This window comes from Mesoplodon densirostris, chromosome 4 (assembly GCF_025265405.1).
Source record: "Mesoplodon densirostris isolate mMesDen1 chromosome 4, mMesDen1 primary haplotype, whole genome shotgun sequence".
NCBI lineage: Eukaryota > Metazoa > Chordata > Mammalia > Artiodactyla > Ziphiidae > Mesoplodon > Mesoplodon densirostris.
In genome coordinates this window covers 98,511,737-98,527,292 of record NC_082664.1, presented here as the reverse complement: position 1 = coordinate 98,527,292, position 15,556 = coordinate 98,511,737, and the positions used below count along the sequence as shown (strand labels likewise).

General features: G+C 36.7%; 1 protein-coding gene across 1 annotated transcript in view; it reads left to right on the top strand.

Moving 5' to 3' along the window:
* The window catches only part of LOC132488545 (ankyrin repeat domain-containing protein 26-like), a 114,357-nt gene that overhangs the window by 82,408 nt on the left and 16,393 nt on the right, over positions 1-15,556 (top strand). The window contains 7 exon segments of the mRNA XM_060096843.1: positions 162-299; positions 2,927-3,883; positions 5,515-5,667; positions 8,509-8,579; positions 8,921-9,014; positions 13,387-13,493; positions 15,091-15,220. Coding sequence (XP_059952826.1) covers positions 162-299; positions 2,927-3,883; positions 5,515-5,667; positions 8,509-8,579; positions 8,921-9,014; positions 13,387-13,493; positions 15,091-15,220 — 1,650 coding nt within the window.

Sequence of the window (15,556 nt, the reverse complement as noted above, 5' to 3'; positions counted from 1 at the left end):
TTTAAATTAAAATCTTAAGTTATTCATGTGGGATAAATATCCTTGTGTTTATTTTAAAAGGCTACTTCCTTTTAACAGTTTTTTTTTTAATTCTGCTCTTAAGCTTTTGACTTTTTTTTTTAATGGTATGAGACCAAAAACCTCATGAAATGTGTCTCCAGGTTGTAGAAGAGCGAAATGACGCTCAGAGGCAGCTTTCTCGAGAGCAGAATGCCAGAATTTTACAAGATGGAATCCTGACCAGTCACCTTGCCAAACAAAAGGAGATAGAAATGACTAATAAGGAAATGAATTCTGAGGTATTTTCTTTAATCATTTTCAAATATTTGTGTGTATGTATCTGTATATGTATATATTTTAAAAACCAATACTATACATCACAGACAGTGTAGAGGATATTTAAAACCTATTTAAGTATATTTTGGGGAGGGGTGGACGTTTCTCATCCATTGGATATTTAATATTTTTAATTCAAACATAATTGAATTATATTTGATTAAATTTAATTCAAGTAGTATTTTTAATTCAAATCCATTTGTCTGCAACAGTCAAGCAGTGACATACAATAGCCTCATCCAAGGAGAGGCTTTTAATATTTTCCATAGGAACTGATGAACTTTTCATAATCTCAAAACTATTGCTACCATCTAGAAAAGTCTGCACCCTGATGGCGGTTTAGGCAGGGAAGACCATGTGTGCTCCACCATCGACCACACTACCAGACCAAATCCCAGCACTGAATACGTTCTTGCTCTCTGCTTTGGAGTGAACATGTCAATCACTATGCACCTCATCATTTTCAGTGTCTAAATCAGAGTCTGTTCTTGGCTTCACTGTCATTTCTTTAACCAGTACCCCATCAATGACATTTTCACATCACTTACAATTTTTCAGTATCGTAAAAGCTGCAACATTAGTTATAAAAACATTTTTTTTTTTTTTTTTTTTTTTTTTTTGCGGTACATGGGCCTCTCACTTTTGTAGCCTGTCCCATTGCGGAGCACAGGCGCCGGACGCACAGGCTCAGCGGCCATGGCTCACGGGCCCAGCCGCTCCGTGGCATGTGGAATCTTCCCGGACTGGGGCACGAATCCGTGTCCCCTGCATCGGCAGGCGGACTCTAAACCACTGCGCCACCAGGGAAGCCCGTAAAAACATTTTTGAGCACTTAAAAAAAATTATTTCCTTAGAATAAACTTACAAAATTACCAAAAAAAAAGAGAAAACCCCAAAACAAACAAAGAAAACAACATTATGGTTTTTGGCAGTGATTTCACTTCCTTGATAGATTAATAGAGAGGTTAGTTTATCCCTTCCACTGATGGTAAGGAGGAAAGGTATAGCCAGTTCAGGGACCGTCTTTTGGATGTCATTCTTCTACTTGTGAGAAAATTAACACTTCGCTCCATGTGGTGTCCTATTTCAGTACAAGGAACTTTTGAAAATAGTGATAGATATGCCATAATATTTATTTAGTGATAATTTATTGATAAGTATTTTATTTTTAGTGAAACAGTTCATTGTACTTCCCCCTACCTTACTATTTTAAGCATTATGAAGAGAGAATAAAAGTTATTGCAGCAGCGAATAATCTCACGATTTTCTAAGATCTCTATAAATTTTACCTTATTTACCACTAGTGTATGCACCATAGTGAAATATAAGGCTCATTTCATATTTATATGTTTGTACTAGAGAACTAGCTGTGGTTTGCTGTAAGAGGACTCATAGTAAAGTCAGAAGACCTGGAGAAAAGCCTGCAGCTTGCTTGTATTTTTGACTTCCTCATTTCCAGGACTGTCATAGCTAAATGAGTTAATTGATGTTTGTAGAAGTGCTTAGTACAGTTATCAGTAGATGTGATTCTTGTAACTGTCTATAAAAATATTAGAAACGTAGAATATTTATGGAATATTCTCAGGACTATATAAATATTAGAAACATAGAATATTTATGGAATATTCTCAGGAAAAAAAAATTTTAGGAAATTTAATCTGTCAAAATATATACAGAGCTAAGGCTTTTACTATGGGGTAGCTGTATAGGTTAGATAGCAGACGTAATTTTTTTTTAAGCTAGCAGGTGGTATTTTATTTTATTTTTTATTGATGTATAGTTGATTTACAATACTGTGTTATTTTCAGGTATACAGCAGAGTGATTCAGTTTTATATATATATATATATATATATATATATATATATACCTTTATAGATTCTTTTTCCAAATATTGAGTGTAGTTCCCTGTGCTACACAGTAGGTCATTGTGGATTATCTGTTTTTTATATAGTAGTGTGTATATATTAATCCCAACCTCCTAATGAATCCCTCCCCCTCTTTCCCCTTCAGTAACCATAAGTTTGTTTTCTACGTCTGTGAGTCTCTTTCTGTTTTGTAAATAAGTTTATTTGTATCATTTTTTTAGATTCCATGTATAAGCGATATCATATGATATTTGTCTTTCTGTCTGGCTTACTTCGCTCAGAATGATAGTCTTTAGGTCCATCCATGTTGCTGCAAATGGCATTATTTCATTCTGTTTTTATGGCAGAGTAGTATTCCACTGTATAAATATATCACATCAGATGCAATTTTTAAGTATAGTCAGATTTATTAATCTTTTATTTTAAGCCTTCTGGGTTTGTTATAATTTAGAGAAAGGCGTTTCCAATTCTGAGCTTCTTAAAAATTCTCCTGTGGTTTGTTTTTTACTTTCATAGATTCATTTTCTTCAATTAAATTTTTGAACTTTTGAAGATTTCTGCTTGTAAGAAGTCTGAGGTTTGTATCCAACCCTATTTTTTCCAGTTGGATATCCACTTATTGCAGCCTTTTCATTGTATAAACATATAGGTTAGTCTTTCAGAGGAAATCGTGAAATGTCAATTTATTGCGTACTAGCTAAAAATCTCCTTTATTTCACTTAGGTGTCCGATAGCCCTGAAAAAGAAAAAGATCTGTTACATAAAAACCACATGTTGCAGGATGAAGTTGCCATGCTAAGACTGGAAATCGACACAATAAAATGTCAGAACCAGGAAAAGGAAAAGAAATATTTTGAGGACATTGAAATTGTAAAAGAAAAGAATGATGATCTTCAAAAGACAATAAAACTGAATGAGGAAACATTAACAAAGACAATATTCCAATATACTGGACAGCTTAATGTTCTGACAGCTGAGAATACAATGCTAAACTCTAAGCTGGAGAATGAAAAACAAAGCAAAGAAAGACTGGAAGCAGAAGTGGAATCCTACCGTTCTAGACTGTCTGCTGCCATACATGATCACCATCAAAGTCAGACATCAAAAAGAGACCTGGAACTTGCCTTCCAGAGACCAAGAGATGAGTGCTTACGCTTGCAGGACAAAATGAATTTTGATGTGTCTAACCTGAAAGATAACAATGAGATGCTTTCCCAGCAACTTTCTAAAGCTGAAAGTAAATTCAGTAGCCTAAAAACCAAGCTCCATCACACGAGGGATGCTCTCAGAGAAAAGACTTTGGTGTTAGAATGTGTACAGAGAGACCTAAGCCAAGCACAGTGTCAAAAGAAGGAACTTGAACACATGTATCTAAGCGAACAAGGCAAAGTGAATAAATACATTGGAAAGCAGGAATCCTTAGAAGAGAGATTATCTCAACTCCAGAGTGAAAACATTTTGCTCAGACAGCAACTGGATGATGCACAAAACAAAGCCGACAGTAGAGAGAAGACAGTAATTAACATCCAAGACCAGTTTCAAGAGATTGTGAAAAAACTTCAAGCTGAAAGTGAAAAACAAGGTCTGATGCTGGAGGAAAGAAACAAGGAGTTAATCAATGAATGTAATCATTTAAAAGAGAGAATGTATCAGTATGAAAATGAGAAAACAGAAAGACAAGTAAGTATCCAAGAAGAGAAGTAATTCTCAGACTTCCTGAAAGAAAATTCAAAGTGATTTTGATTATGGCTAAATGTTGAATCTAGTTGAATAGAAATAATATATAGACTATAAATCTATAGACTGTAAATCAGCCTAAAAGCATACCTTGTATCCAGCAAATAAAGAATTAGACCTGAGAGGTGCTTTACTTTGAGTAGAGACATTGTGTCACCTATGAAATTTTAAGAGATTAAGTTATAAATTGTTAATGGGTATAGACAGGTATTAGTAATTTACTCTTCTACTGCTAAGCTAATAATTTTAATCTTTATGTCACCACATTTTAGTATCATGATGAAGCAGATAAATGAAATGCTCAGATCTAAAATGAATTATTTTGAAATTAAGGTTCAGTTGTGTGTATTACCTTGACAGTCAATTCCAGATTTCCCAAATGAACTGATGTGTCGATGCCATATCTCATAGTACTTTTCCTTCAGTAGCTTGTCATAACTTTTTAGTTGATATAATTTTATTTTTATTCATGTCAATTTGAATTAATTTGAGAAATAGTTCAGCCTCAAACCATGTATTCTTATGACCTCTCAGCTCATTAAAGGCATCTACTTTTCATTAAATCATAATTTGGTATTAAAGTAGTGAGCTTTAGCAAAACTATACTTGATTTAATCTTCCCACTTCTATTTATAATTTACTTGGAACATTTTTACAAATAATTTGCTCATAATTCTCATTTCAAGGCTCAGTTACTATCATTTGGATATAAATCTGTCCAATACAAAGAGAATTGTAGCTCTCTGTGACTTATTAATTTGGCATTGGACTCCCATTTTCAGACTAGTGAGGGGTGGCAGATTCATGAGTAGCAGGAATAGGGTGGGGGACAGGGTCATAGGGGCTGCTATCAGGAGGCAGAGGGAGGCCCTGAAGGTCTCATTTTAATTCTAGGAATTAAAATGGGAATGACCTCATTTTAATTCTGAGATAGGAATCTATTGAGCACTGCATTGAATATGTGAGGATCTCTGAAGTTAATGGAAGCCTCCAGTAGAGAAGAGGGAAGATGTTCCCACCACTCGTCCCACCTACACACCCATTTCTTTCTGAGACTTGAGGAGGTCCTCAAGCTCAGCAAATTGATCGGGAAGGGCGGGGAGTGGATAGTGGGACTGAATCCATTGTCTAAGTAACTTAATAGCGATAAGGCCGGAGGGTAACACCTTCTGTGTCTTAAACCAAATTCAGTGAGCAGGAAGGTGCACATACAAGAAGAAGGAGACAAATTGATGTCTCTGGTGATAGTTTTCAAAGTACATAGGTTGGACTTATCTATTATTAACATAACTTAATAATAAGGTAATTTATAAAATCAGTGACAGGGCCTCCCTGGTGGCGCAAGTGGTTGAGAGTCCGCCTGCCGATGCAGGAGATACGGGTTCGTGCCCCGGTCTGGGAGGATCCCATATGCCGCGGAGCGGCTGGGCCCGTGAGCCATGGCCGCTGAGCCTGCGCGTCCGGAGCCTGCGCGTCCGGAGCCTGTGCTCCGCAACGGGGGAGGCCACAACAGTGAGAGGCCCGCATACCGCAAAAAAAAAAAAAAAAAAATCAGTGACAGAGTATCTTATTAGGCACTTGTGAGACAACTTCAACAAGAACTGGCTGATACCCTAATAAAGCAATCTATGTCAGAGGCTTCACTGGAGGCCACGTCACGTTATCGTACTAATTTAGAAGATGAGGCACAGGATTTAAAGAAAAAATTACGTCAAGTCACAAGTCAGGTATGTATGAAATTTAACGTGTCAATACTTAATGTATAGGATAAAGTGTTTTAGGACACTCATTTTCATGGATGGCTTTCTTTTGTATTTTCGTTACAAGTAAATTTATTATAATTTTGTTGTCTTTATAATGCACTTGTTTCTTAAACTCTGACTTTCATCCTGCCATTTGCATTATATATTTCTTCTTACAATATTTACCCTTAGGAAAGTTGAGAATTGTGTGTGATTCCTCACAGAAGTTGAGAGACTTTTTTTTTCTATTAAACAGTATTTTTTAGTGATATCTCTACTACCATGATGAAGCAAGCCAGATAAAATCAGAGGATAATGTTTAATGGAATGTTCCATAAAATTGTCATTTTTCATCTTCACTTTCGTGAATGGATATAGTATCTGTGTATATTTATTTCATGGATTTCAGAATAACTTGTGCAGAAAGGTCATTATACAAACCAGTTGAAGTTAGGCACTGCCTTCATTTTCTTTTCATTTTAGATATATTGTAAAAGCGTAGAGATACTCAGATCGTGTATAGTATGTACACCCAAAATAGAAAATTAAGAAAATTATCTACATCCTGCCATTGTATTTTTTAAAAAGCTATTGAGATAATTCACATATCATATAATTCACCCATTTAAAATGTGTAGTTCAATCTCTCCTTGTATATTCAGAGAGTCGTGCACTTGGCATCAATTATAGAGCATCTCCATCACCCCCAAAGGAAAACCCTGCATCCCTTAGCCATCACCCATGGCCCCCATCTCCCTCAGCCCCAGCAACCACCAGTCTAATCTCTGCCTCTGTAGATGTGCCTATTCTGGGTATTTCATATAAATGGAATCACACAGTATGTGGTCCTTTGTGATTAGCTTTTCTCATTTGACATAACATTTTCGAGGTTCATCCATGTTATAGCGCATATCAGTACTTCCATTTCTGTATGTTGTCGAACAGCACGTTATGTGGCTAAGCCGTTCATCCATTCATCAGTTGATGGGCCTTTGGGTTATTTCCACCTTTGGGCTGTTAATAATGCTGCTGTGAACAGTCATTTACAAGTTACTGTGTGGACATAATTTTTATCTCCCTGCTGTTGGGTTTTATCCTCTGAGTTAATTGGCTGATTTCACCTTTTCTTGGCCTTTACTCATGCTGTCCTTTCTGTCTTTACAGTTTCTTTTCCTCCTGCCTAATCCTCCATTTATTCAGACCTGGCCCCCAGTCTTCTCCATGAAGCTCTCTCTCTGACTGTCCTAGCTCTCACTGACCCTGTCATCTAGTCTGTGAAGAACACTTTAGCCCTTAATTTTGCACTGTTTTAATGTTTTTTCATGAGAGAGAATCGCGTCTAAGTATAAATTTGTCTAACAGGGAATATTTATTGATATGCACGGCACCTGTCTTGCATAAATTGAAAATATTTTAGCTTAACAGTTGCTAGGATACAATTAAGTACTTTATACCATACCAATAACTTTTTCTTGGAGATATTGATATAATCTTTTATTAAAATGTATTTTAAGCAATTAAATATACAATTAAAAGCTCTTAATCTAATAGAGGAGAATTGTTCAATTAAATGCTCTTTTTTTTTTCCCCTTACTCTGGAAAAAAAAATCTAAATTTGCCTCCCTTCATTATGCAGCCAGAACTGGGGATTTTCACATTGATAGCATTTCACCAACTGTAAAGCTCTGTGGATAGCTTCTCCATACCACATAACCTTAATTTTCTCATCCGAGTGTTTTCTAGACATAACCAGTTGCTGGGAGTGAATTGATTCAGAACTTTGATTTAGCAGTAGGGTGATATTTCCATGCCAGTGACTTAACCCTTCCTCTGATGGTCATGTAAGTTATGTACCACTCAATCCAGGAGGTGCTATTTGCATATTAGTCCATGATCACTGCCCACTGAGTAGTACAGAGAGGAAGTAAGTTATAAATTATTATAAGAGGAAAAAAGGACTAGTGGAATCAGTGAAAGTTTTTGAAGTACTGGGCACATACATTCTGGTCCTCATGCTCCCTGTTTACTGCCAATTTCAATGGTATGGAGAATGATTTCAGTGTGACTTGTACAGGAGACCACTTCTGTTGGCATGCCATCTGCCTAAAATATCAAATTGTTTAGAACATAAAATACAGCAATAGTAATAATTCTGATTGTAAACACTTAGCATTTACTATGTGCCACGTACTTTTCTAAATACGTTATGTACACCCCCCCCAAATTAATCTTCCTGACATCCCAGTGAGGTCAGTGCTATTATTATCTTCATTTTACGGCTGGAGAAACTGAGACACAGAAAATTTAAGTAATTTGCTCAAGGACATACAGCAAATAAGTGGTGGAATTGGGACTCAGACCCACGCATTCTGGCTCCTGTGTAGATACTACCTCTCACACTAGTCCCTGAAGCATCTGGTTGTCACCAACAGTAGTGTGTAGTGTGAACGTTCATAATCACTGAAAGAGCTGTGGTCATTCACATATGTGGATATTTAAAATTATAGTTGGTATAGAGCGTGGAGTAAAAAATATAAATGTCTTTCCCCATTTGGCCAATTTATAAATTTGTGTATTTATTTGATAAAATATAATTTAAAGCATGAATGATGTTGTGGTTTAGTACGAGAAGTCAGTAACTTGTAAAGGGCCAGATAGTAAATATTTTAGGCTTTGTGGTTCACAAGGTGTCTGTTGTAGCAACTCAACTCTGCTGTTGCAGCAGGAAAGTAGCCATAAACAATATGCAGATGAAAGACATAAAAACAGATGATGGCGGATTTGCTAGATTATCAGTAATTTAAAAAAAAAATTTTCTCCTTTTAGTTGCAAGAAGCACAGGATCGATGTACAGAGGCCATGAGATGTGCTGAGAAGACGCAGGATCACATCCAAAAGTACAATTTAAAGCAGCATAGAAAATGACTTAAGTATAAGTATAGAGCAGATAAGCAGTATAGTATGAGAATTATATCAGTTATGACAATAAATACATCATTGTAAAGCTGGGTAAACATTTCAGCTTTGAGCTATTTTGAAATGCATAATTTTTCTCCATTATTTCTAAATTTTTCACATTATCCACAGAACACAACTAGAAAACGGCACAATTGCCAAATCATCTACTTTTCAAAATTCTAAGAATGTATGTAATTGAACCTGCAGGTGTTTGTTCAGAAAATGTGTGGTATTTTAAAATCTATGTGTGAGAGTAATTATTTAAAAATATGCATTTTAGGCTTGAAATTGAAAATGCCAAGTTAAAAGCTACAGTCAAAAAGCAAGCGGATAAAATTGAAGAGCTTCAGAAAAACCTGTTAAGTACAAGTTCAGTAAGTCAATCTCTTAATTTCTGTCATGCTGAAAAGGAATTTTAATTTTTTTACTAGTAATATATAAGAATATTTTGGACAATATGAAAAGTCTCATTGATAAAAGAGTTTATTTTTATATTGATACTACTTGCTACTGGTAGCATAATTCCTCTTTATAGAGGAAGTTGACTGAAATAATAAAATTGATATTTATAGTAAGACTTTAATTAAAAAGATGGTGACAGTCCAAAAGCAATATTTTATATATACCACATTTTGTTTATTCATTCATCTGTCAGTGAACACTGTGATTTTTCCACCATCTGGCTATTGTTAACAATGCTGCTATGAACAGTGGTACACAAATATCTGTTTGAGTCCAGAAAATTGAGTAATGATTTGATCTAGAATTCTGAACTTCCCTTGTAATCTAAACCCTCCAGTGCTATTTTGAGAATGAATTACTTTTAATGTTGTAGTTCATTTTCTTTATCAAGAAGGAATACTAGGTCACTATGCAAGCATTTTTCTGAAAGGAATGTATTTTTTCCTTTCTTGGATTTTATTGTACTTTATTTTTTAAAGATTTTTTTGATGTGGACCATTCTTCAAGTCTTAATTGAATTTGATACAATACTGCTTCTGTTTTATGTTTTGGTTTTTTTTTTTTTTTTTTGCGGTATGCGGGCCTCTCACTGTTGTGGCCTCCCCCGTTGCGGAGCACAGGCTCCGGACGCGCAGGCTCAGCGGCCATGGCTCACGGGCCCAGCCGCTCCGCGGCATATGGGATCCTCCCAGACCGGGGCACGAACCCGTATCCCCTGCATCGGCAGGCGGACTCTCAACCACTTGTGCCACCAGGGAGGCCCTATGTTTTGGTTTTTTGGCCAGGAGGCATGTGGGATCTTAACTCCCTGACCAGGGATCAAACTTCCTGCATTGGAAGGCAAAGTCTTAACCACTGGACCTCCAGGGAAGTCCCCCTTTTTTCTTTAAAAAAAGAAAAGAGATGCCAGTGAAAAAGCAGAAATGGCTGCTCAATCAGGGCCTTACATAGTAACAGGTGCTCCTAGCATGGCAAGTTCAGGAACAATTTTTCTCCCAGACACTTGAGTTAATCAGCCTTTCAAAGGTGTAACAGCCAGTCTCAGAAAAGACTGATGTGTAATCCAGGATTCCAATTTATCAATGTATAGTGAAAGCTATGTAATTATTTACCAAGCAGAAGGGAATTCTCCTCCCGTTTATACTCTCCTTTGTAGGGAAGCTACCTATGATTTAAAAATCAGAAGATTCTATTGTGAACCCTAAGTTGGAGGGATGAGGTAGATGCGCCTATCAACTCGTTTCTTTCCATCACAATAGTTAGATTCATGCAGTGTCATTATACAGATATACCTATCAGGGGGACTAGAACATTCTATTGACTGGCCCTTCTTGTGTTCAAAGAAACATTGAAAATTATTTTTTCTAGACTTGATATGCATTAGTCACATTGTATTAGCATACTTTTCATACGAGTGACAACACAATATGTTGACAAAAGGAGTCTCATGTGAATGAGAATGCCAGATGTCCCCTTACATTGTCAAACACATCTATTTGGGTATCAGAAATTGAAAATTTTGTAAGGATACCCCACACTGAGTAAGCGTATTAAAAAAAATAATGAGGGATTTTCTGTAGATTCCTATAGAAATGAGTTAGGATTATGACATAGAATTATTGGCCACTTTAAGGTCTACACAAATCAAAAATTTAATGAGAGAGCTTTTCACCAACTCAGTCAGTAGCCCTGGCTTCTCCTAAAGTTCTCATCTCAGGAATCCCCAGGCCAGAGCCAACCTGAGTTAAGATATATGGTCAGCACAGTGTTGAGATGAAGAATCTGGGCCGGGAAGAAGAGAGAGCTCTAGCTGACTCAAGACTCCAAACAATATAGTTGAGTATTCACCTGAAAGGAGTGTCAGAAGACTTCCATAAGGTCAGGTCTCTATGGAATAGGAAATTATTCAAAAGAAAACAAGGGCAGGGACTTCCCCGGTGCAGTGGTTAGGAATCCGCCTGCCAGTGCATTGGACATGGGTTTGATCCCTGGTCCGGGAAGATCCCACATGCCAGGGAGCCACTAAGCCCGTGCACCACAACTACTGAGCCTGCACTCTAGAGCCTGCGAGCCACAACTACTGAGCCCATGTGCTGCAACTACTGCAGCCCACGTTCCTAGAGCCTGTGCTCTGCAACAAGAGAAGCCACTGCAGTGAGAAGCCCACGCACCACAGTGAAGAGAAGCCCCCACTCACCTCAACTAGAAAAAGCCCACACGCAGCAACGCAGATCCAATGCAGCCAAAAAAAAAAAAGAAGAAGAAAACAAGGGCAAATAATTGGTAATCTGATCCTTGTGAAAAACTTTTCGCATTGTAAAAGAAAATAAAGACAAAGTATGCTGGTCAACATCCTAAGGGTGAGGGTGCCCCCCAAGATTAGAAAATAACACTACACTCAAAGTAACACCAATAAGAATAAACGTAAAGTGTCCAAGAATAGCTCTGTACAAGGATAATCCACACTGAGTAATGGCTCATGAGTGTGGCTGAGGATGTTGTCTATGAGGAGCAAGAAGGGGGAGAGAAAAGTACAGGTGATCTCAGCAAAGGGGTCAAGGCTGGAAAGGCAGGTTAGGGAATCTGGTACGAAGCCTTGAGATGTAAGGAGCCCTGAGAGAATTTAGAAAGAGGATTAGAAAGGGTCAAGGACTGAACATCAAGGGTTACTGTCATTCAGACTGAGGTGGGCTCAGAGGAGCAGAGGCAGAGTGTGGTCATGTTCGCGGTTGCTGCTGAGAAGTGAAGCAGGGTAAGGACTGAATAAGAAACGGTTCTTGATGACCCTCAAAACTTTTAGTGGAGTTACAAGATTGAAAGTCAATTTAGTGTAAAAGAAGAGAATAAGTGATGAAAGATGAATTATGGATGAGACCATGCGTTAAAGAATGTAAGAGTCCCGGTCTTCCCTAGTAGCGCAGTGGTTAAGAATCCACCTGCCAATGCAGGGGACACGGGTTCGAGCCTTGGTCCGGGAAGATCCCACATGCCGCAGAGCAACTAAGCCTGTGCACCACAACCACTGATCCTGCGCTCTAGAGCCCGCAAGCCACAACTACTGAGCCCATGTGCCTAGAGCTCATGCTCTGCAACAAGAGAAGTCACTGCAATGAGAAGCCCACGCACCACAACGAAGAGTAGCCCCTGCTCACCACAAGTAGAGAAAGCCCGCACGCAGCAACAAAGACCCAACACAGCCAAAAATAAATAAATAAATTTAATTAATTAATTTAAAAAAAGAATGTAAGAGTCCAGTAGCGGGAGTGAGGGAGAAAAAGGATGAGAGAAAAAGCTACAAGAATCAAGAAGAAGTTACATTTTTTTTTTATGCGGTACGTGGGCCTCTCACTGTTGCGGCCTCTCCCGTTGCGGAGCACAGGCTCCGGTCGCGCAGGCTCAGCGGCCATGGCTCACGGGCCCAGCCACTCCAAGGCATGTGGGATCTTCCCGTACTGGGGCACGAACCCGTGTCCCTTGCATCAGCAGGCAGACTCTCAAACACTGCGCCACCAGAGAAGCCTGAAGTTACATTTTTATTTAGTGTACAGAAGACTTAAACTTTATTTAAAGAGAAGAATGGTTAATAGAAATGGAGAAATTGTAACCTATGGAAGAATGCTTACAGAGAATGAAAGGCTTTATCTTGTGTGGGAATTTTTCAAAGATTATATTAGTAAGATGTGATTTAACAAAACCTGGAATATCTTAAACCATTAATGAAAATGTTTCTAGGGCATCTTTAGAAACTAAAACGTAAATATAACCACTCTTTAAAAAAATTTCATTAACGTGTAAAAACCTCTGTGTTATTTATTTACGTATTAATTTATTATTATTATTATTATTTGGTTGCTCCAAGTCTTGGTTGCAGCAGGCGGGCTCCCCAGTTGCAGCAGGTGTGCTCCTTAGTTGTGGCATGCAACCTCTTAGTTGCGGCCTGCATGTGGGATCTAGTTCTCTGACTAAGGATTGAACCCAGGCCCCCTGCATTGGGAGCACGGAGTCTTATCCACCATGCCACCAGGGAAGTCCCCAAACGTCTGTTTTTAACAAATAAATTTTGGCAATTTAAATTCTAGAAAAATGATGAAATGATGAAAATGAAAAATCAATATAAGCTGTTTCAAGAAAAGTCATTATTTTTGAAATCTGTCCTTATTGGCATCAGGTTTATAAACTGTGTTTCACTATAAGCGTATATTACTCATGAACTCATGAGAAGTAATATTTTTAAGAAAGAAGAATAAGTCTCTAGGTTTTAAAAACTAATTAATTTTTTTTGAGGATGAAAAGGAGCAATTAAAGAAATATATTGAGCTAAAACAGTCTCTGGAATATAGTTTGGATCGAGTAATGAAGAAAAATACTGAATTAGAAAAAGAGATTACTGGGTAAGATTTTAATATTTCTGATAATTTCATTAATTGATTTAACTATAATTTTGTTTTATTAAAACCTTAGATACAAATTCATTTTATATGTGTATATTCATACTTAAACAAATCATCCATCCTATTTAAAAGTTAACTTTAGAAACTCACAGCACAATCTGAAACTGTTTTGAGTGCCCCAGTATTACAGTTCCTCTTTAATGATTTCTAAAACAATAACAATAGTGTGCCTTGCATATAGTAATGTCACTCTGCTCTCCATCATCTACCTTGAATTTTTATGTCTGCAAGATATCTTTGCTCTTTTTGGGTAATCCTGCCCTCTTTTAGTTGTGTTCTTCCCCTTCAGCGTTCAAGTATTTTAATATCTAAAAACCTATTTGTGTCACTGTTTAACAACATCAAAAACTATCTTGATTTTGCTTATGTTTTCTTTCTGCTCTAAAAGTTTAGTTCTAAAATATACGTACAAAAACATATGTATGACTTAAAGAATAATAAAATTAATGTTCATGTTTTGACCACTCAGATTATAAAAAAAAAAAAAAAATAGAGTGTTTCCCAATGTCTGTGATGCCTCCACATGGCTTCCTTTCTGGTTATTTGCTGAGCACAGTTTGCCCTCAGCATCCACAGATTCAACCAACCTCAGATTGAAGGTATTCAGGGGGAAAAAAATTCCAGAGAGTTCCCAAAAGCAAAACTTGGATTGGCCTCAGGTGGCAACTATTTCCATAGAATTTATTTACATTGTATTTATAACTATTTACATAGCACTTACCTTGTATTAGGTATTATAAGTGATCTAGAGATGATTTAAAGTATACAGGAGTATGTGCTTAGGAGGACTTGAGCATCTGTGGATTTTGGTATTGTACTTATGGTTCTTCCCTGATTCTCATTAGTATTTTTCTCTCATTTAATTTTCTCTACATTGCTTGGCATTTTGTTAACATTGTGCTGGGCAAGATTTCTAGATCTCTTAAAACAGCTTGAAGAGACTGGTACACATTCTCTCTCTGCTGATTTCCTTTTTTATGAAGCTCAGCCTGGTTTTCTTCTCCATCAGCTCAGACTCCAAAGATTGTTCTTTCTTGTTTCTTTTTCTATTTTGAGTGAGTGAGTGTCGATGATTTTTTGTGTGTTATTTCTTTGCTTCTTGTAGAGGCTGTGGTCAGTAGGTACCAAAATGTCTTTTTGTGTCTTTTCAAAACATTCATATATGATATGCTCTTCTTCTTCAGCTTGGATACTGATGTCTGGTTTATAACTAGTGTTTAATAATAAGTTAGTATTTCATATTAACATACTAAAAATGGATACTAATAACAGCTTCCTTATAAGAACCGTATAATATATGTATACACATACTATATTAACTCTTTACTTAGCATGTGTCATAAAATTTTTCTTCATATTATTTACCTAAGATTATAAGTTAGTTATTATGCTTTCAAACCATATTAGATTAGAACAGATGAGAAAGGATTATAATTTATAGAGTTTATTTTATATGATAGAACATATATCTGTTTAAATAGTTATTAATTATCTACTCTTAAAGAACTTGACTTATTCATTCTAGACATTTCTACAGACTTAAGAAACTCTTAAAAATGGCAAGAAGGAAGTTAAATGAATATGAAAATGGAGAGCTTAGTTTCCATGGAGATTTAAAAACCAGTCAAAGTGAAATGGATATTCAGATTAACATGCTAAAACATAAGGTAATTTTTAATCAGTTTGGGGACCAAAAAGCCACTTAATTGGGGGAAATATAAATCACTCCATGCTTTGAGCAGTGAAACATAGATTTGTCTCTTAATTTTTTAGACTTGATACCAGTAAAAAAGACAGCTTTTTCCTATATATTTTTTCCATAAAAAGGGCACACTGTTGACTGTTTGTGTCTTGAACCATGGCTAGGGATCTGAAGCTGAGCAGCACACCATTACCCCAAAGCATCCATTATTTTTTGGTGACAGCTTTATTGAAATATAATGAACATACCATGAAGTCCACTCATTTAAACTGTACAATTCAGTGACTTTTAGTATATTCAA